Genomic DNA, 21,940 nt, shown 5'->3' with positions numbered 1-21,940 from the left:
CATGGGATTTGGCAAAGCCTAGTGTCAACTTCCCCAGTGCTGGGGCTAAGAAGCTTGTCAAAACCCCGCTACCCCCACCTCGATAGAGGGGTTTCTAAAGGAGATTTGATTTACCTATTAAAATAGTTTTTTGTTCAGTACAAACTGCCGCCGTCAAAATCCCAAGGGGTAGCTAACGTCTTGGGACTCTCGTACACTATCTGAGAAATCCAATTATAAATACATAAAATATTTATTGAAATAATGCAGAAATACGTGTTGAAATACTTAAATATTGGGACTCTCGTACACCATGTTGGGTTTTTGCGTGGGCGCTGGCTACCCCTCGAAAAATCCCCGAGACTTTTTTTCTTGTGTGGGGCATGGCTTAGCTATGATGGTATCAACTGTGGAGAAATCAATAAAATCAGTTGAAACAACCTTGTCGAATAGATATAGTTTTCAAGACGAAGGGTGAGGCAGTATAAATTCCCATTTGCTGAACTGGTAAGTTATTGTGCCAACACAACACTCAAACCTGTCAATGACCTCTTCTCATTCTTTTTATCCATAGGACATGACTTCAAACTTTCTAAACCCAGATCTAAGCTCCTTGTATGCTGAGTATATTACTACTCTATTTGGGTATATGTTGATTGTGCATGTTGTATCAATACTAGTAAAGGATTCTCTCATACGTCACATTAAACTGCACACCTAATGCATTTCCTGAACACTCAACTATTCTACCACAAAATGGTGAGCTCATATTATCCATGTACAATAATCAATGCAGGCAATGATAGCAAACAAGGATTTGCACACAGAACCAACACTTTATATAGCCATTTCCAAAGTACAAAGGCACTTATTACTAACACAGGATGTTAAAAGGAACATCTAAATGACTGATCTATTAGAGCAGTCTACTTTATTGCTTACTCACTAACACGTACCCTTACTACCCCTAAAGTGGCAGACACAGCTAGTGGCCACTAATAAGGATAAAAACACATCAATATTAAACTAAAGAAATACACAAGTACAAACCAGTATTGAGATGTTAACCCTAGCAACTGTTGCTACAGTAAGTTCCACGTTTGTACAAAATGAATTCAGTATATTAAGAAAATGTTATACAAATATAAATATTTATATTATTCTTTTATATAATTCCCTTTGACTTTTTTTTTAACAAAGGAAAATATCAAAAAGATCTAATATCTGTAACACAAAGAGACATGATAAACTGCACATACATTGGGACAATATCTTACCATGTAGCTATTAGCAGCACACTATACCTCAGAGACTGGAGTATTCCACTCGTCCTCATCGTCCGTATCTGAAATGTCTGTAGCATTGTCCTCTGACGACCAATCACCATCCAAGTCTATACTCTTTGGTGTTTGGCCAACTTTAGATAGTACTATGTGTACCTGTGTTGTAATGATGTTGAAACTAATAGGTGGTCTGAGGTTATAAACTTTACTATATTTGGGACCTACTTGACATGGTCACTATAAAGAGGGCTACTATTATGCATTGGTCTTCACTTTACTAATATTATTAGGTCACCTCAAAATTGTCCGGATAATGTTTCTTGTCTTTATTGGCTCTATCCAGTTCTGAACAAGGTAATATTATCACGGCTGTTTCGTGATACCCTGTTGATAGGTCTATGCCTGCACTAGCACCAGTGTCATTACTATGACAATCTGTACTTCCACCTGAACCTAATGACCACATAATTATGCATACAATTAACATGACTAATACTAGTACATACTTGCACTAGGTGAGGTAGCTCTGTCTTTTTGGTGCTTAGTTTTAGATTTGGGAACAGAAGCTGAATCCATTGCTGGAGTGCCACTTCTGTTTCTGTGGTGTCCATGGCCATGGGGTTTCTTAGCTGGTTGTGATGGCTGTAATGATATATCTGATGATGTGGTTGAACTATGGCGGTCAGAAAGAAGATGGTCCGCGTAGTCTGTTGTTTGTTTGTGTGACGATGAACGATGGTGATACGTTTGTTGTTGTAACAGGTGCATGTCAATAAAGAATGTGTTAAACCAGAACACAAACATCTTCTCCTGTTAGGAGGGGACCAAACATTAACAAACTACACACACTAGAAGACACACCTTTCCACCAAATCTTGCCTGATGGAAGAACTCAACTTTGACATCACCACACAATGGTAATTCCTGAGGTAGTAGCAGATCTGCCGCAGAGTCTGTTCTCTTTATATGCTATGTGTAGTGGGGACATGGCAGATGACATGATATGACATGACAGAGACATAACTTACATCATAAACCTTTGATGTATAAATTTTAACTTTTTGTACTTTTACACTAAAATAAGGAACTGTGGAAGGAGAAGACATATCATGTGACCTGACAACAGAGATCACATGATTCAGCTTACCACAAGTTCCTCCTTGCATGGTAGGTATACTAATAAATCTGATGCTACGAAGTAGCACCGTCTTAGGTGAATAGGTTAAGTTGAATCTCAGCAGGTGTCCATAATATTGTACATAGCGTCGTTGGCTGGGGATCGTAACTCCCTAATTATACATTTTAATGATTTAGTGCAACAGTAACACATACGTACCTTAGCATTTTGTGTACGAGCTTCGCCGTAGAATTGTAAAGCATCACCAGTGCTGTCAAACAGCCTGTCATGAAGTAAGTATGAACATATCATGACCCCTGTTCTGCCCTATGTGATGATATATAGTATGTCATGGTTGGGGGTAAGGTGAACACACTATACCTTGCCGGCCTTACAATGTACTACGGCAACATTTCTGTCATCTGCTTTTAACCATTCATCCATATCTTCACAAAACGGTTTGATTAGTTCAAATGGTGGAGCATTGTGGTCTTCAAATGGGTACGTTGCCACTGTGTAACAATGAGAGGGTACATGTCACACAAATTGTCCCCCATATAAAATAAATAAATAAAATGTCACAGTAACACAAGCTATTATATAAGGAAACCTGTTTATTCTGATCAAAATCTGCTGACCTTCTTTACTAAGCAGATGGCAAGGTCACCATACTTCTAGGAATCTTTTTTAATGGCCAGTTTAGACAGGTGACCTTAACATTAATATAGTTGCAAAGGCTTTACCAAAGGCTAACTCTTGTATGGATTACCACATAAAATTCACTGGCACACTGCACAGGACAGTGAGATTTTTCATGTACAAAATATTATTCACTAGCCATATATGTCACGTGCTCCCCTACCTTCACTGAGATAGACAAGCTTGAGATTCAAATCAACTGACATTGTGTCCTTCAGGTATACACTGTAGTTAACACATTTGCCCACTGGTGGCTGGCACCCCCACTAAGGGAAACCTCTCTCTCAGAACTACAACCTCACAACACTGTTTCCTTCAGAGGGTCATCTCCCCAGCAGGGTTTTTGATATGTACTTCACTGTTTCACCAGACACCTCTGAATTATGTGGACAATCTCATTATAAAAGACTTCTGCCTAGGCCCCAAATCAACAGTACTAGTAGATACATCCTTTAACTAAGGATACTTCTTTACGAAGGACAAAATTAAATTCCCCATCCTTGAGGGGTTCACAGTACATGGAATACACATACTTTTGGTGCAAGTGGTTGAAGTATCACAGGAAGGTAAGAAACTGACTGCCAGTTGACCCCACAACCAAGACTTACGACCAAGGATGAATGTCCTCATCATTAAGGTATTCAAAAAAAAAAAAAAACATTCTGCGAACTTTACAGGCTGAGCTACAGGCAAGTTACTTGGAAGAAGTAATGATATCAATCTACACTGAGTCTTTATTGTTACGGTGGTCATGTACATGAGCACTCAAGTCAAGCTGGGTGACCAGCATACAATACACTAATGTACAGGTAGGGTACAGTAGTAACTCACCTCTCTGATGGAACTTGCTTGGGTCGTATGATCTCTCTGAACACCTACATAACGAGTATGCATCACATGATGTCACAATGAACCCTAAACCACAGTTCCAGAACAAAATATGTTTTCAATGATTTACATTAGCCATGCACTTATAAAACAATTAAGACGACCACAGTTTGTGAGGAGTACAGTATACACACTTTTTGGACTGTAGGCTCTTCCCTCCTAATGCTCTTGTCAGTATCCTGGTCACTTTACAGGACAAAGAGGAAAAGAGCAAACACATTTTTATATGGAAAGTACGAACAGGCTTACAACAAAGTTTGCCAATAGACGGTGTACTTCCGAATTTAGCAACCAGAAGTGTGTACATCACTCTTGTAATCATGTGTGCAGTAATTTATTGACATGCAGTACTACAGGTCACCGTACACACTTGGGACTTACACGCTTGGGAGTCAAGCCAATAATAATTGTGATCCAGTCTGGGAAAACTGGTTTTATCGCTCATGGTTGAAGCTATGTGTACCAAAATTTCACACGTTTTACACAAATTCCTTTCCTTTCAAAGCTTCCACTGTGAAAGTAGCCCACAGCAAAGTTTCTTGCCATTTTAGATAGTTTTTAAACAAGGTTGACTGTGCTCCAAAAGGGCCATTTTAGAACAAGGTTGACTGTGCTCCAAAAGGGGAGGGAGGTGGGGCCCGGAAGGAGGGCAAGAGGTTGTTTTAAAAATTGAAAAGGAAGGCATAGGGATGAATTAGGCCAAGTTATGGACAATTCAAGTCTCAAAACTGGCTAAAATGAAAGCACATTTACAGCACAGGTCTTTATTCAACACATTTACAGCACAGGTAATACCACAGTGCTGTATAGCCACACACAGCCAACCTCAGGCTGGCCAGAGCTCCATTGGGGCCCCAGACCGCTCGTATGGATCTCCACTGTGCTTGGGAAAAGCAGCAAACCAGCTGATTTTGGTAATGAAATTAGATAGACAAAGCTAGGAATCCTAAAAACATAGCACCATGCCATTTTAAAAACAAAAAGACTACTCTGCAATTTGTTACAGCATTGCTGTGCTGCATGTGTTACCAACGACATTCAATTCAATGGAAAGAACTCTCACAAACGAGTATTGCAACAATAACAGATTGCAGCTTTTTTTATATATTGGTATCGGATTGGCACCATGATGGAAAAAGCAGCAGATAAATGCATTTATTTAGAAATACATGCTTATGTGCCAAACAATACACTGAGTTGCATTCTCCAACATTATAATGTTGTTATTGTAGCATTGCTGGGATTACAAACAAGCTAAATTGATCAAATTACTGGAAAAATTTGCTGAAAGACAGACTATATCGGATTGGTTACGTTTATTGGCTTAAAAATATTATCCAATTATCAGTTACGGGGATATCAGCTAAATCAGTGGGGTAGCCAGGCCTCCAGGGATGGGTTGGCACATTCATCCACACATTTTACCCCATGCAACTAACTAGCATACAATGCGAGTCCATCCTAAGTGGGCTTTACATACACAAAAAAAAATTGAACTAGAGTAGGGACCATAGCACATTGATAAAAAGTACTGGAGTAGTGCACGATATTAAATCACAGTAAAACAATAAGAAGTGTTATATCCCTACTGTGCATTTCCATTATGGTATCTTGAGCACAGTAGGGATATAACACTTTTTATTGTTTTACTGTGATTTAATATCACACACTACTCCAGCTAGTTTCAGTACTTTTTATCGATGTGCTATGGTCCCTACTCTAGTTGAAAATTCCAAAAATTTTTGTGTACTTGTTTGATAACTTTCTTTTGTAAAAAAAATCATTATGCCCCAGCTATCAATTATCGTCTGATAAGTGGAGTATCCATTACGCTTCGTTGTCAGCTATTTACACAGCATTATGAATTAAGAACTGTTTGAAAAGCACCTCTGCAATCTAATGCTACTGCATGAATGATATAGATGTTAAGATATGAAAACTTATTACACTTCCTTGTCTTGTTCTTTGAACACACAACTCTTTATACTCCACTCCAGCCTGACTCTTTTGAGATAAACGTATAGTTTAATTCAGCCACCAATTGCAACTTTTTTTTCAAAACTCCAACTGACTTCTAACATCAGAGAATTTTAATTTTCGATTTTCGTCTATCACTTTAACTCCACCAACAAAAGACCTGTTACTCACAACTCAATATTCCGAATGTGAAATATAGACCCCTCTTCCTCATGTTCCTCTCTCTTTCCCACCTACATTTTGGATCATGTGATACTGTGCGTTAATAGAAAGTACTGAACTACTGGGATCATGTGATGTAACTATTGAACTTATCTCAATATCAGCTACTGATTTACAACAAAAATATCATGCTGCCAAGGTATGCACTACTCGTCTCTTGTTTGCAATAGCAATAGTGAGCAGGCTCCGCTGTCCTAAGAAAATTTGGGTGGCCAGGCCCACCCTTGGCTACACCACTGGGCTAAATCTCATATCAGTGCAACACCAAAACAAACACTAAAATACAAAACAACAAGGTGATCTATGCACAGCTTACATATTTACTTTTATTAGGTCACTACTTACAGCTATCATATGTTATATTTATAATCTACACATTTTATTCAACCAATCAAGCAATGATTTTTTAGGTATCAGCTCAATGTATTTATCACTAGCAAACTAATGGACAACTACTTCAGGTGAATCTAGAACACACACACACACACACACACACACACACACACACACACACACACACACACACACACACACACACACACACACACACACACACACACACACACACCACATCACACACATGGCACAATTGCACTTACAGGTTATACACTTTATAATGGTCTGAGTGCTTCGCATCAAAGAACCTAGAGTAAAAAATAGAATAGTAATCACTTACTACAAGAGTCAGCTACTACTCACCTAACTACTTCATCCATATGATTCCTAAAGATGCCCTCCAGTCTCTCACTAGGAAATCCCATAGCAACAATGTTTGGTTTGATATCTTAGTACAGTAGTCAAAGAAACCATGACAACATGGGATAGTGGGAGGGGCTCAGAATATCACGTGAGCCACAGACAACTTGGTATTGGATTACAGCTATAGCCAAACCACCCAGTCAAGCATATGATAAATACTAGTTAAAGCACTGCCGTAAGTGTAATATGGAAAAAATAGAATGAGGGCATGGGTGAGAGACTAATACAGCATGAGACCCCACCAGTGCTATTTTTTTCTCTCTTCATATTGCACAAGCATGGCGTTGCTTTAACTGGTTTAAAGTGCTTTTTGGTTGTCTTTGTTCGGAGTATTCATTTTGTAGGCTCAAACTGCATCAGTTTTCAGCCAACAGACAATCGGGAAATGTCTATATAAATATAGTAAAAGTTTGGTCATAAAACAGCAATAGCGTTGTTTTGGCTACTTCTGGTGATTTAAAATGGTACGCACATGATCAACAGTGCTGTATGGAAATATAGTACTCTTGTTTTAGTTTACAACAGTAAATTTAGTCCCTAAGTGTCTGTGGTTCCACTGTACAGTCACACTTACTCAGCTGTCAGTAATAGCTAACTGGGGAAACAAAGTCCATGCCATACATAACAGGTGAGGTTCAGGTAGGACTTTGGGTGCCCACACCTTCACCTGTGAAAGATAGTACAACCTTCCTATGGGTTACCAGTCCTGCCCCAGAATTACCGACCTGAATAGTACACAGGTGTACCAGTGTTCATGGGTAGGAATGGCCAGGTATATGGCAGCCAAAGGCTTTGCTTTTAATAGCTAGCACGTTGTAGTGTAGTGAGAATGTAAACAAGTGGATAGTGTATGCAGTCTACATACTATGCAGCATGTGGCTAACATACCACACTTCAGTAGACTGGGAGATTTGAAATCATAAGTGTCTTGGCTAAAAATAGAGCCTAATCCCTCTCCAGTATGACACAATGACAGCTCTGTACATTAGAAACCAAGCAACCATAACCAGGATTGACAATATTGCTTCTTTTGGAGAAGCAGTGAACCACATGAGTAGTCTACAATAGGAAAGGCACAGGACATGTGTGTGTTTCTTATACCCAGACCATTTTATGTGGTGGAAGTGGGAAAGGCTTTTCTACTCCCAACTAAGGGGAAAAAATGGTCTGGGCTATGTAGAGTGTACATGCATGGTGCAGAATTCCCTTGTGTTCCAACAACAGGGGACTGTAATTTAAAACTAGGTGGGAAGCCTACTCTTGTCAGTGACCCTCCTTTGGGATCTACTAGCTTGTAAATGTGTTACTTGGTTGGGTGGGGAATACCTCCCATTGGGGTGTGGATAGAGACCTCTAAAGAAACAATGAAGGTGTGCACATAGTAGGTGTCAGTGTCTGTGGTGAGTGTAGAATATATAGTGTGTGTTCATACATGTGGTGTGTGCCTAGTATGCAGTATAACATCTATTGTACTTGATGATGTTACTAGGCCTGATCATCACTTCCAAATAACTGACTCAATGAGATGGGGCACATAACACCTTCACCTGGTTACCAAACAACCACTTCATATCTGCAATACTAAAATGAGTAGCTCCGTCACCATGTAACGGCAGTCACGGCTGTACGAAATCATTAGAATACTAGCAATATTTCACACCCTTCACGAAGGATACAAGTCAAATCGAGATCAAATCCACTGTCGAGGAACCTTCTTTTCTTCTTTGACACTAGATGCTTTAACTTCGTGGCCATTACGCTACTAGATCAGTTCCTCTACGAAATAATACACACTTCTCTATTTCTCAAGTGAATGCAATCACTTCTCTGACACGACCAACACCAATTTATCAGGTAAAATGGAGCCTGCACAGGTCCTTAATGTACGCAACTCCCACGAACTGTAACAACGGTGAAAATGATACTATCAATCACTACAAATATAGGATGACTTGACAAACGCGCGCAGGTGACTCTAGTTCACTTATTGCAGTGCATATTCGCCTGACCACTCAATTTGTTGTCCTCAGCAAATAACCCCAGCGAACACGCTGCACAAAACTCTACGAGGTGTGGCGATAGTTTAACTCACTTACTGCCTAATATGGCAAGGCGAAAGGGTAACGACAATCGATTGCACTTCGGTGACCTTATTTGGAAGAAGACACGCCTCGTGTTACTAAAAATACATTATTGGCGTATGCTAATATATTGGTTTGAATTAGCGGGTAGACTGGCCCGCAGCAAGGGAGGTTATACGCCATCCACCTGGTTACGTAGAGCTAAGGTGTGTGCTTGTGTTTAGAACAGACTAGAACCTGACAAATGCTGCATTGCTCTATTTCACTACATACGAGACCAACCGTAGTCTAAGGCATTTTAGACCGTGTACGGGTGCAGCGTGTGTTTATGTCATGTGTGAATTATCCCTAGTTGTTGACGTACTATGATAACATCGAAGATGAACAGAACGAATGGGTCTAATCGTACTCCCCGTATCTTCCTGGCTATTCTACTAGTCACTATTGGTTGTTTAGTAATACTGTATTACAACGAGCACCAGACGGCCAAGGACGCAGAATCGTTATCAGAATCACTGGAACAGCAAACACACTCCTTAGAAGAGTCCACTAAACAATTCTCCACATTAAAGAAGGCGTGTGGTGACGACCGTGAGGAATCAAACAGGATAATTGATGAACTACGAATAAAGGAAGATTCGTATATTAACCAAATAGAGGACTGGAAGAGAAAATATGAGAGTGTCACAAATGACAAGGTGAGCTGACCATGCATGCATCAGAAATATTTAGCTAATGTGAAGTGTAAAATACCAAGTACAAACTATGATTCATATAAATTCATATAAATCCTGTATGGGAACATGCTGTATCTCGTAGTAAGGCCAGACTAGTTTATGTGCAAGCTCTGTTACTTTTTTCGGTGTCAGGGATTTTTCTAGAAAATAAATTCAGGGAGGGGGGCAATCCGAGTTTTTCAGAAATTGAGGGGGGCAGAACTTAAATTAGGCTAAATTTGTTTTATTGTAGCTAGCTAGCCATCGACTAAATTTTATGATTTCAAATCAATTTATCATTGTTTCATCATTGGGCTGGTTGAGACAGAGTTTGGGGGGGGGGGAAATCATTTTCAGGGGAGGCAAAATGCCCCCTTTGCCCCCCCCCCCCTAGAAAAATCCCTGGTGTTAAAACCAATGAAGATAATGTTGATCATATGCAATGTATCACGGTGAATTGCTGCTGTATCCTCCAAAATAGAATCCTGCTAATATCAAACTGCTCCATATGTAACTAGCTACTTTACAAGATTAACAGTCTGCCAAGTTGGTAATGAAGTTGCCAACTATGTTTGGAGTGTTTTTGTGGTTTACACTTTATTATTTTATTAGTCATATGGTATAGCCCTACCTACTGACTCAAGACTTGCCAACACAACATCTTTATAATGGAAATGTTCCACAAAAGTAATGAAATACTGTACTACAAGTGTTGCAGTCTTTGCTGTTTAACCTTCCCAATGAAACAAGAGCGAACTTTAGTACTATTGGTCACTAAGTGGTAACTAACTAGATACACACATGCGTACAATAAATAAGATTATAATTGGACTTCATGTTCAGACTAATAGTGTACTTAAGATACATTTTTACAATAAGTAGCCAAATTCTGCTGACAAATGGTTTGCATTACACAGCGTGGCCTAGTATAGCATAATTTATTTCTTATCCAGTGTTGCATCTTAACAAAACTACTGTTGTATAACAGGAATAACAAGTTGGTGCTGGGCTATGTACTTCTAAAAACCAGGCGCTCATGTAGTTAATGCTATCCCTTTCTTGTAATTTGGTAATTATGTTGCTATGCACTGCTATCCCCTTTAAACCTTAATTATATCTTACCTGTTTTGTAAAACACTGTCTATCATGTTGTCTCGTCATACAAGTACGATATTACTGTATAGTAGGGACCACAAAGGTGTGGGCGTGGCCCATGAAAAATCTCCCAAAAACCAGCCTCACTTTTGGTTAGGTAAAACTCACCCAAACAAGCAAATCGACCCAAAACACTTTCAACAAGTTGCTATTTTAAAAAAAAAAAATTATTAAGTGGAATTTTCTGGTGACTGAGTAACTGACTGATACCTTCAAACAAGTGTAACTCGATAACAGCTAAAGCTACTGGCTTGATTTTTTCAATGCTTGATGTCGCTTTAGCCCGAGAGGTGCCTTTTAGCATACCACAGTACGTACAATGCATTCTTCATTAACTTATCTGTGTCCTTTGTGTCCTATTCATATTTGCTGACAGTGAAAAGTGTTGATTTGGCGGTAGCATGTGATGGCTTTCCTTCCTAATGGAAATTTTCCGTATTTTTCATAGTGGCTACTTTGATTGAAGAAGCGCTTTTTGATCAATTCTTGATTTGTAATGCTGTGTAACGGGTTGAACATATAGTTATCGAAGCGTAATGGAAACTTAGCTTTTCTGATGATAATTGGTAGCTGGGGCACGGTACCATTTGATGCGGGTTCACCAGTCATAAAAATTTTATTTTACAAAAAAATGTCAACAAACAAGTACCAAAAAAATGGATGCACAGCAGGGGCGGATCCAGGAGCTGGCAAGGGGAGGAGCACAAACAGGCTAAATTGTAGGTGGTTGGATTCTCTTGTTAGCTATAGTTGCTGCATAGCAAATAATCACCTCTTAGTAGTGTCTCACTATTGATTTTGCCAATTTGGCCTTTGCAAATGGTTGTGTAGCTTTAAAAGGCTCCAAATGTCTTAAACAATAGCAACGCGATAATTATTTTTAGAGGCACTAAGTATGCACGTAGGTGCTGGGTAGCAATTTCACAGCTAGTTTGACTTTGGTTTCAGGTGAATTTGTAATAAATACTAATAAAATGTGCATATTTTCACGAGTTTTATAGCTAAACTGATCTTGGCCTGACATAAAGTTTAGTATTTTAATCAGAAGTATGGCTGGCTCCTCCACAAGGTGAGGGGGGGTGAGCATTTGCCCCAAATGCCCCATCCTGTACCTGCCATTGCACAGTAGAGATATAACACTTCTTATTGTTTTACTGTGATTTAATATCATGTACTACTCCAGCTTGTTTCAGTACTTTTTATCGATGTGCTATGGTCCCTACTCTGGTTGAAAATTTCTTACTTCAAGGCTGTCCTTTATAGTTTGTTTGTGTAAGTACAGGACATGCCCCCTTTCACCTCAAAGGAATTCAGTACTAATTTTGTGCTCATTGTAAAGCAACTTATGACCACCTATATGCTCTTTTTTGTCCTAGTATATAAGCTTAAACTAACTTGTTTTTATAATGATTTGAAAAGCAATACATATTCACCCACTCCGGTACAACACACACGTACATACAGTACTGCTGAAATGTAACATCATCTGAATACTCGTAAGCAAAATGGGTGCCACGCCCTTAAAAGCTCATGGTATGTTTATTTATCAAAGACTGGTGTTGGCTTTACAATGAGCATTTATCTCAGGGGGGTAGGACAAGACCATGTGCACTACAAAAATATTTTTATTAAACATAGTCATACTATCTGTTGAAAGTAATAAACCACACAACAATGATTACTGCTACTGTTAACGTGACCACCACACATGGTCATCACTGTAAGTCTAATTACTCCATAACGGCAGCGTTTTTATGATCGTGATTCGCACCATTGTAAACAACAAACTGAGTAGAATTGAAATATGTATTGTGCCCCATTGCACCCCTTCCTCTACTTTTTGTACAGAGACTATTCAGCTCACGTGATTACTTATGCAATATTCATTACATGTTCACGCATCATGACCTCCCCCCCCCTGCATTTATCTAGTAATGAAATTTTGATGGTAATAAACTTTGACAATTCCTCATTGACAAACACTCAATGGTAGACCATGCACACAAATGTACATACAGTACAGTATACTGTAGGCACTTAGATTTATTAACTCTACTTCACCTTTTCTTCTGTTGGATTTTCCTGTTGTTTGGTAAATTCCATTATTGCTTGGTTTCAATTTCCTTGACTCCTTCGTATATAGCCTAATATAATATCCTTTGTTATAACAAATAGCACCTTGCATGTACAGACATCCTGTGGTAACCTTGCTTTTGTTACAGAATACACTAGAAGGAGAAGTAACTAAAATGCAAGGTGAGTTGTGATGAGTTGCTAGGAGCATATAATTTGTAGTGCATAGAAGCTAACAGTACAATTAAATTTGTGTTGGACCCAACGTTTCTCAAGAGGGTCTACTGTTGTTGTGTACCACTCTGTCATTGGTAGTGTATTATTTGTTGTATCAAGACTAAATATTAGTAACCAAGAATATCGAACAGTGTATTACCCTGTGATTAATGATTGCTTAGAATGACATGGTTATTTCAATAATTGTCACCAGGTCTTTTTCACCAGTTTTTCATGTTATTCAACCAAGTGTTCAACAGTTGTTATACCAGGAAAGTGTAGTAAGGACCCAAGATAGCTCGCTCTTGAAAGCAGTGACACAAATGAGTGTGTGGGTAATGCACCTTTCGATACTCTTGGTTACCTGTTATATACTCTTGGTTTTGTATGGTATCCCACAGATGAGCTGCGGCTAGTCAAAGAAGCAGCAGAACATAAAGATATTGACATCAAGACCTTAAAGGAACAAATTAGCACTAATGCTCAAAAGTGTAGTTCTGATAAGCTATCTGCAGTAGGAGAGGTCACCAGATCTGAGTAAGTTATCTGGTAGACTAGATTTCCTAACTCAGTATACTACCCACCATTAATATCCTAAATATAGTGTCTTTGCTTCACTAATGTTCACGTGCAAACTATGCATGAATTAACATTACCAGCCTGTTTCCTGCTTATCAGGGAAGACATAACAACAATGCACAGCTATAATAATGATTTTATGTTCTGTCCTGTTTTTAGGCAAGCCAAATGTAGTACAGAAAAGAATGAACTTACAGTGAAAGTGGACCAGTGTGAGCGAAGTGTGAAGACTATTTCAGGTAGGCCGATGGTAACTATTATTATTAGTTGTAGTAGAAGTAACTACTGCCATATAGAACAATTGAGACAACAGCAAGATGATATGAAAAATCAGCGAAATGACTATCTTGTTAAACAACAGCAGGGAGAAGACAAGCGGTCTGCCTTTCCACAGCACCATGAAGAAGGTTAGTACTTAATTTCTATCAAGAGTTAGATACACCCTAATTAGAGACACATTCTAGTACTAATTCAGGACTACCCCACAACACATACTCAACAGCTACACACACCTTATAAGGGTCATGTACTTAGTAAATAATAGACACACCCTAAAGTTACTGCTGATACAATTCTCTGGCAGGATTACCTCATGATTCAACACATGATAAACTGACACAACAACTCAAGGAGAAATTATTACAGCAAATGATGTCAAGTCAGCATCACCATGACAATGTCATCAATGACCATCAATCCGACCAATCAGCACAACCAAATGAACCCCAAAAAGTGGACTTTACTCAATTCTTTAATAACAAGTTGCAACAACAACAACCCCAGACAGAAAGTCATGTCACCAGCCGACCCACAGAAACTCATGTGATCCAGAATAATAATGATGATCACATGATGCATGTGGGGATATCCCATAGCAACAGTGATGATGACAACAACAGTAGTGATGGTGAACATGTAAGTGTTGTATGGTAACTACCTGTGCAGGTAGTTTGTAATTGTTATGATCAGACATGGGAAAGCCCCTGACTTGTTTGAAGGGTGTACAGTATGAATAAACGTTTGGTGTTTCTAATGACAAACTAGCAGGCATCTTCATTGTAAGAAAGGTTTGAAATCTTTATTGCCCCTTTTAAAACACTATGGGATACGATCTCTTAATTCGTACCGCTTTGCTATGTTGCAGTGACAAAAGAATTTTCCTTCAGTAAACACACCTTCCTTCTCGATTAATAAAGCAGATATTAGGCAAAAACTATACCTTGGTGGATTCATAATAAACATAATGAGCCAAGTATCTGTTTATTTAAGTGTCTGTATAGATTCTGTACAAATTTATTTTATTTGCTCATCTGGCTTCTGTACTGTATTTCCCTTACTACTCAACTCGCGAGGCCAAAACTAAGCCAGTCTATTCCTTTGTCCTTATAGGTAACAGAGAGCCACTTTAAATGTGTGAACACTGATAGTCAGTTTCACTCCTCTGTATACACACAGAATTTGAACAGGTGGTAAAAGAAATCAGGGATAAGTGTCAAGAAAATTTCAGTATAGAAGTTTATTATTACGTGAACACATGGATCAATAGAGCAATCACTTACCCTAATATAACAGTCACCCAGACTGCAAGTATACCGGTCTAGTGAGCGTGTATGTAATTTATTGTGTTGTAAAAGTTGTTGTGTATGCTGTTACTATGACAACTATTTTGTAGTTGGTGCATCCACAACTGCCTGGGGACACAGATAACACGACAGTTGGAGGTATGTGTTACCATAACGATATAGTTGCTGCAAAGTTTCACAGAATAGTGTTAGTTGCACTATCAACAATCTCTGTATAGAGGAGGTAGGACATACATTGTGTACTGCTTGATACAGTTGATTATTATTTTCATGTGAGTCAGTACAAAACTAGCCAACAATGAGGCTTAGTGGATATTTAGACATAAACTTCAAGGCTAGGTACTTTGTTTTGTAAGGGCCCCTGGGTTTTTCTTGGTGAAATCACTGTTTCGCAGCCTAATGGGCTCTTGTACATGTACTTGAAAGTTGACACTTGTGTGAAGCACTGAGCTTTTGACGTTTGTTGGTTTTGTGTTATAACTATTGAGATTCATGGTGGAATTCCGAATTAGTAGAGCAGCTAAGTGAAAAAATTGTTCACTTTTTTATAGAAGCACCGATTTTTGCTTGATTCACACTATTTCATGTTAGATATGGTGCCATTAAAATTACATGCTCAATCAAATAACCTTGTAGGGTATCAGTGGGGGTTCGTAGGGTCCGCGACGTCAGAGCAATGGACTAATAACTCGCCTCGTGGCACCACATGCTCGCCATATTGGATTATTACATCAACTTACACGCATGCGCATGACAAAACCTAAATACACACAAAGTAGCCTAAATAATATCCTAAATACAATTATGCTATAGTGTCTAGTTCTTGACATCCTCCGGGGGGCGCCTTAATCTAGCTGTCCATTCCAACAGAGGGGTTCTTGCCTTCTTTGCTGCTGCTCGCTGTGGATAATTTCTTGCCATATCTTCAATATTTCGGGTTATTGGTTCTGTTGGACTGCTGTGTTCTGACTGATCATCGGGTGGGAGTGAGACCTCCAGAGGATACAGTCTGCTGATTGGTCTGGATGTTACGCGGTTGCTAGTCCGTACATTCACTGCTCTAACCAAACCATCATTTCCTTGTATCAGGCTGTCTATAACACCAAGTCTCCAGTGTAGTCTAGGCCCATCGTCATGAATCAAAACTACATCTCCAACCTTCACATTCTGTATGTTCAGACCCGATGTCTTGTGGAACTCTCTCAAACTAGTAAGGTATTCCTTCTTCCACCTTGTCTGGAAATGTTGTAGCAATCTAGCATGGTTGGTAAGTCGTTTCCTTATTCGTGACTCTGATACAACATAGTCTGGGTCCTCTGGATCATCATCATAGGAGTGGGGCAAAGACACCGTACGTTTGCCATACAACAAATGTGCTGGGGTTAGAGGTTCAACATCGGCAACATCAGAGGTTACATAGGTTAAGGGACAATTATTAAGGGTGGCCTCAACTTCCACAACAATGGTCTCAAGAATCTGCAAGGTGACAAAACTTCTGCCTAAGGTCTTCTTAAGTGCCTGTTTGGTTAACCCAACTAATCGTTCCCAAAATCCACCGTGCCAGGGTGCTCTTTAAGGAATAAACTGTCATGTAACACCGTGGCCTTCTAGAGCTTGCTTGAGAGAGGTGGAAGTGAGAAGCTGTTGCAATTCGTCAGCTGCTGCCAAGTATGTTGAGGCGTTGTCAGACATCATTGTTCTAGGTAATGACCTTCTACCCACAAACTTTCAAAAGGCCAGCATGAAACTCTCCACTGTCATATCCAGCACCACTTCAAGATGTACCGCTCTTGTGGTGGCACAAGTAAAGAGGCAAATATACACTTTCCTCTCACCCTCTCCTTCACGAACGTACATGGCTCCAGTGAAGTCTACACCACAAACAGAGAACGGGATTGGGTCTTCAGTTCGAGTCTTCAGAAGTGGTGGTGGATCAGGCAGCCTGTAGGGTTTCCCTGTCAATCTTACACATGTCACGCATCTCCTCAATAGTTTCCTCACATATACTCTAATGGCTGGAATCCAGTACAATTGACGGATTGCCGTTACTGTACTGCTAACTCCTGAATGATGAATTCTCTCATGAGTGGCATACACAATAAGTCTAGTGATGTGGTGCTTGGGTGACAGCAGATAGGGGAACTTTGCCAGCTCGCTAATGGCCGCATTATGAATCCTCCCCCCACAGCGTAGAAATCCTCTGCTATCCAGGAACAGTCTGAGCTGACGTACGAGAAGAGTACGCTTGGGTGACTTTGATGTTAGGTTTGTGATCTCTTCAAAGTATTCCAGTTGTTGGGAGGTTTTAATTCAGAGCATTGTGGTGTCTGACAGTTCCTTAGCAGTGATCGGACCAATTACCTTATCACTGGGATGCTTCATGTTGTGGCCAAAACGATGTACATAAACAGTGACAGTGAGTAATTTAGTGAGTCTGCTGTAACGGGAGACATCGAAGACAGCATGGATACCACAGGTCTCAGCAGGGTTGGTAGGAGGTCTGTTGTTGGTTTCTTGAGCATCTTCTATAGCAATGTTCTGTAAGTGAACTACATCAGATGGTGACCATGTGGGCCACTGTTCTATATAAGTTAACCAGGAAGGGCCATGAAGCCAGAGTTTGGAGGATTTTAATTGCTTTGCAGAAATTCCCCTTGTCAATAGATCGGCCGATTCATAATGCGCCCATTAGCGAGCTGGCAAAGTTCCCCTATCTGCTGTCACCCCAGTAATGAATGACCGTTGTGAGCCTTCGTCAAAAAGGATATTCCCTTGTATTTGTATTCCTTCGCCAACAACAGGGGTGATAGCTGTCTTCAGTAAGGTAACAGTCAGCAGAATCTCCTTGTTACTGTGTACACCATGTAGAACTGGAGCTGTGTGGGCACCTACTTGCCGTGTAGCTTCTTGTGTCACTTGTTGTACTTGTGTATCAGTACCTTGTGTACTAGATTTGGGTGTGTCACTATCATTGGGCTTACACAGACTGGTATGGTGCTTGTGTCTGCAGTGTTTGCACCGAAACTTCGAGTTGCACTGTGCGACTTTGTGATTCCCCAGACAGTTAAAGCATAGATTGGCCTTACGGACTATCTCTAGTCGTTTCTGGTGGTCGGTGATTTCTGAACAAGTAATGGGGGAGTGTTCACTCTTACAATAAATACACTGTGGTTTCTTCTTAACAGCAGTTGTATGACGTCCATCTTTGATGGCAGCATGAAAGGATGCGGTGGCATGTGATCTAGCTGTCGGTAAACTAGATGTGGAGTCATTGGTATATAACCCACTCTCTAATACCCTTATTTCTTTTGCCACAGCAGCTTGTAAATCATCTAGTGTCCAGCTCAATCGGTCGTGATCTCTGGCTAAATTTCTGCGTACGGGCACAGGGAGCTTCCAAGAATTATTGGTACAAGGATTGTGCTGTATGATTCCTTGGATACTCCAAGTTACGCAAAGCCTCTAATATGATTTTCTGTAATGTCATGAAACAGCTGTAAACTAGATAAATCATTTGTTGGTCCTGGGAGTTCAATGAGGGCATGGGTATGAGCGTTGATAAGTTTCTCTGGCTGGCCAAAGCGTTGTTTCAAAAGAGTAATTGACTGTGTGTAATTCAGCTAAGGCCGGCTATAGTTCATGCAGCGTCCCCTTGTAGCTGAGCTTTGAGATACCGTATAGCGGGTTATTTTCGAAACAGAAATTTTCGCACAAGAAGCAAAATCTGAATTTCGAAAGATTTTAATTTCGAAGAGTGCATATTTCGAAGTCCAGATGGATTTCAAATAAACGGAAATTCGTGTCACAAATTATGAAGATGTGTGAATGTTTGCCGAAAACTGACTTACTGACGGAATACTCCCCATTCCTGTGCACTGGAAAGAAGACTGAGGGAGTCTCGGGTGGAGTGAATTCACTGGCATGATCACGCTTGATCATAGCTAGCTATCCTACCATAGATTCTGGTACCAATTCCCATTCTGGATCACCTGTTTTCAGGTTATTGGTACAGTAATGATACAGTTTACCCATTATCATCAATACTGAGCTAAAACTCGAGGAATACACGAACGAATCGCCGAAAGTTGGACGGTTGCTTTCACTTGTGGGAATTTATTTTCGAAAAACAACCGCGGACGTGGGAATTTATTTTCAAAGAGAAGGGCCTCTTCGAAATATCTGAAAATAAAAACCTTTCGAAAATTACCAGCTATACGGTAATTGAATTTGTGGATTGGGCTCAGGGTGGGGTTGGTGTTAACTGCAGCATCAAAGGAGTCCCAGAATGATTGCCAACTAAGAGGGTCTCCTGAAAATGTTGGCAGCTCTAGTTTGGGGAGACGACTTGTGTTGTACAGTTGGGAACTCGCTATCAGTGTGGTAGTATGAGTAGTGACTGTTGTAGATTCTGTTACACTGGAAATAGTTGTAGCGGCATGTGGTAGAGGTTCAACAGCAGTTGTGGATTCACTACTAATTGAGGTAGAAGATTGTGGGTCAACTGGTGGGGATGAGGAGACTACTCCACTAGATTGAATTGATGAAAGGGGTTGTGGGACAACTGGTGATACAGATGAAGAAGCTGTTAATGAGCTTTGAGGGTGAAGTGTCGAGTGCATTTTTATAAATGTGTCTATAAGGTTCACCTTCTCCAGGATCCTGTCCTGTGTGTCCTCAATATCCAGAATTACTTCCTCAAGGGTATCAGCATCTTGTATCAATTCAATTATCTGAGTGTCAAGCTGGTGGATGGTTTCTTTCTTCTTCATAAGTAGTTCTTGGGAGGTTTTCAATGATGAGAGTACTAGTGCGTCGATTGTCTCACTAGCCATTAGTTCTTCCACTTTCTTGAACTGGCGTGTTACATGGCTCTTGTAGGCCTTTCTAGACAGTTGTAGACGAGTTGTCTGTTCCATCTGGGTGTGGTCGAAGGTAGCTCTCAATAAACGCGTACTGTGTGAAAAGGAGAGAAACAACAACAGTTCTATGCGATAGAAGTCCTTGCCTTATCGGGTACCGTTTCGAAAATTATTCGAATGCCACGGTACCACGACGTTTGTGTTTCGAATAGATGATCTCGAATTGGTAGACAGGTCGCGTGCGGAGAGCACCAAATCCAGCGTTGTCGCGGCGTAACCCTGGTCACAGCACCATAAAATGTACGGTATCAGCGGGGTTCGTAGGGTCCACGATGTCAGAGCAATGGACTAATAACTCGCCTCGTGGCACCACATGCTCGCCATATTGGATTATTACATCAACCTACACGCATGTGCATGACAAAACCTAAATACATACAAAGTAGCCTAAATAATATCCTAAATACAATTATGCTATAGTGTCTAGTTCTCGACAAACCTGACAAATAAAACAGAAAATGTGTTTGGGGAAGCCATAAAGGTTTCTAAACATGTTTTGTTCTAAACATGCTTCTAAGCAAGTTTCTAAACATGCCCTAAGGCTATGATTTTGATGTGGTACCATATCTCAAATGATTTAGTATACCTTACTCAGAAATTTTGTCACAAATGAATGATTTCATCAAAAATTTGTTGCTTAGCTCAGTTAGCTGCTCTACTAAATACTAATTATGTGATTACTGTAAGCATGTCCTACCTCCTCTGTCTGCACTACCCATAGACAAACAGACAATTGTGGGGACACACTACACACATACAGACAAACATTGACCCACTGTTCCCATTAGGGAGTGATGATGATAATGTAGGGGAAGTTGATGATCTTGATGATGACAATCATGGTCATGATGACCTTGATCATGGATTTTATCATCACAACCTCAATCCTGACCCTAATCATAACCCTAATGATGACTTAGATCGTGCAGTTGATCATGACCTCAATCATGATTTTCACTTAGCTGATGATGATGATGATGATGATGACCAACGGCTTGCACAATATCAGAGGGTGTTGATGCCGAATGGTGATGACCATGGTGACAATGCTGCTGAAAATGATCAGGACTTGGGCTTCCCTGATTTGACTTTATAACGTTTCGTTTTGCTTTTATGAACATATTTTGTCTTAATCAATGTGTTAACCACTTGTGTAAACAGCTGCTCAACCTGCTCCCCTATCATAACCCATAACTAGAGGTGCACTGGTAGACTTGGCCAATATTTGATAGCATGTCAATACACAGTAGGATATCTCATGGCAGATAAGCTGACACAGATACTGGATCATTATAGCTACCTCCCACTATAGACTTGCAAGAGGTTTGGGGAGTCAAAAAGACAATTGCATGTGTTTTTAAATGCAACCATACATAACTCAGTGCAAAAATGCATGTTCAGAATGGGATGCCTTCAATTCGTCTTGATATCAACACAATCATATAACCATTAGAGTTATAAAGAAATTTAGAAAGCATACATCAACTGATAGTGCTGTTTGTCCTAATTATAAAAAAATAAGACCCAATGTTATGAACATAGTTTGAGGGACCAGCAGTTACTTAGGAACATTTAATACCATTTTGCTGCTGCCATTTTCAATTCTGTTAAATGAATAGTGCTTCAACAGTATTTGCTCTTGCCTATTATGCCCAATGTTTTCATATTTATGATCAATAGTAAGTATTCTAGTA

The 21,940-nt window shown here is 39.9% G+C and overlaps 2 protein-coding genes and 1 long non-coding RNA gene across 3 annotated transcripts; 2 read left to right on the top strand and 1 right to left on the bottom strand.

Moving 5' to 3' along the window:
• The first annotated feature begins 660 nt into the window (after positions 1–660).
• LOC136261749 (uncharacterized) lies at positions 661–1,420 on the top strand. The gene is made up of 2 exons (XR_010704006.1): positions 661–738; positions 786–1,420. It is a non-coding gene; the product is annotated as an uncharacterized lncRNA (long non-coding RNA).
• Positions 979–9,056, bottom strand: LOC136261745 (phosphatidylinositol 3,4,5-trisphosphate 3-phosphatase and dual-specificity protein phosphatase PTEN-like). The gene is made up of 13 exons (XM_066055794.1): positions 8,601–9,056; positions 6,865–6,949; positions 6,765–6,809; positions 3,910–3,953; positions 2,761–2,891; positions 2,599–2,706; positions 2,410–2,551; positions 2,291–2,349; positions 2,124–2,231; positions 1,769–2,072; positions 1,558–1,715; positions 1,257–1,418; positions 979–1,203 (listed from the first exon to the last, which is right to left on the bottom strand). The coding sequence occupies exons 1-12, from the start codon at positions 8,677–8,679 to the stop codon at positions 1,278–1,280; spliced, it is 1,404 nt and encodes a 467-aa protein (XP_065911866.1). The 5' UTR covers positions 8,680–9,056; the 3' UTR covers positions 979–1,203; positions 1,257–1,277.
• A 16-nt stretch (positions 9,057–9,072) lies between these two features.
• On the top strand, positions 9,073–21,404 carry LOC136261746 (GRIP and coiled-coil domain-containing protein 2-like). Its single transcript, XM_066055795.1, has 9 exons — positions 9,073–9,211; positions 9,358–9,703; positions 13,099–13,132; positions 13,567–13,702; positions 13,904–13,983; positions 14,041–14,151; positions 14,328–14,659; positions 15,417–15,465; positions 21,035–21,404. Exons 2-9 carry the CDS (start codon positions 9,371–9,373, stop codon positions 21,340–21,342), a joined length of 1,383 nt encoding a protein of 460 aa, XP_065911867.1. The 5' UTR covers positions 9,073–9,211; positions 9,358–9,370; the 3' UTR covers positions 21,343–21,404.
• Positions 21,405–21,940: the final 536 nt, after the last annotated feature.

The sequence above is a fragment of the Dysidea avara genome, chromosome 7, assembly GCF_963678975.1.
Source record: "Dysidea avara chromosome 7, odDysAvar1.4, whole genome shotgun sequence".
NCBI lineage: Eukaryota > Metazoa > Porifera > Demospongiae > Dictyoceratida > Dysideidae > Dysidea > Dysidea avara.
The sequence above is the reverse complement of the archived record's forward strand: the minus strand, read 5'-3'. Positions and strand labels throughout refer to the sequence as shown.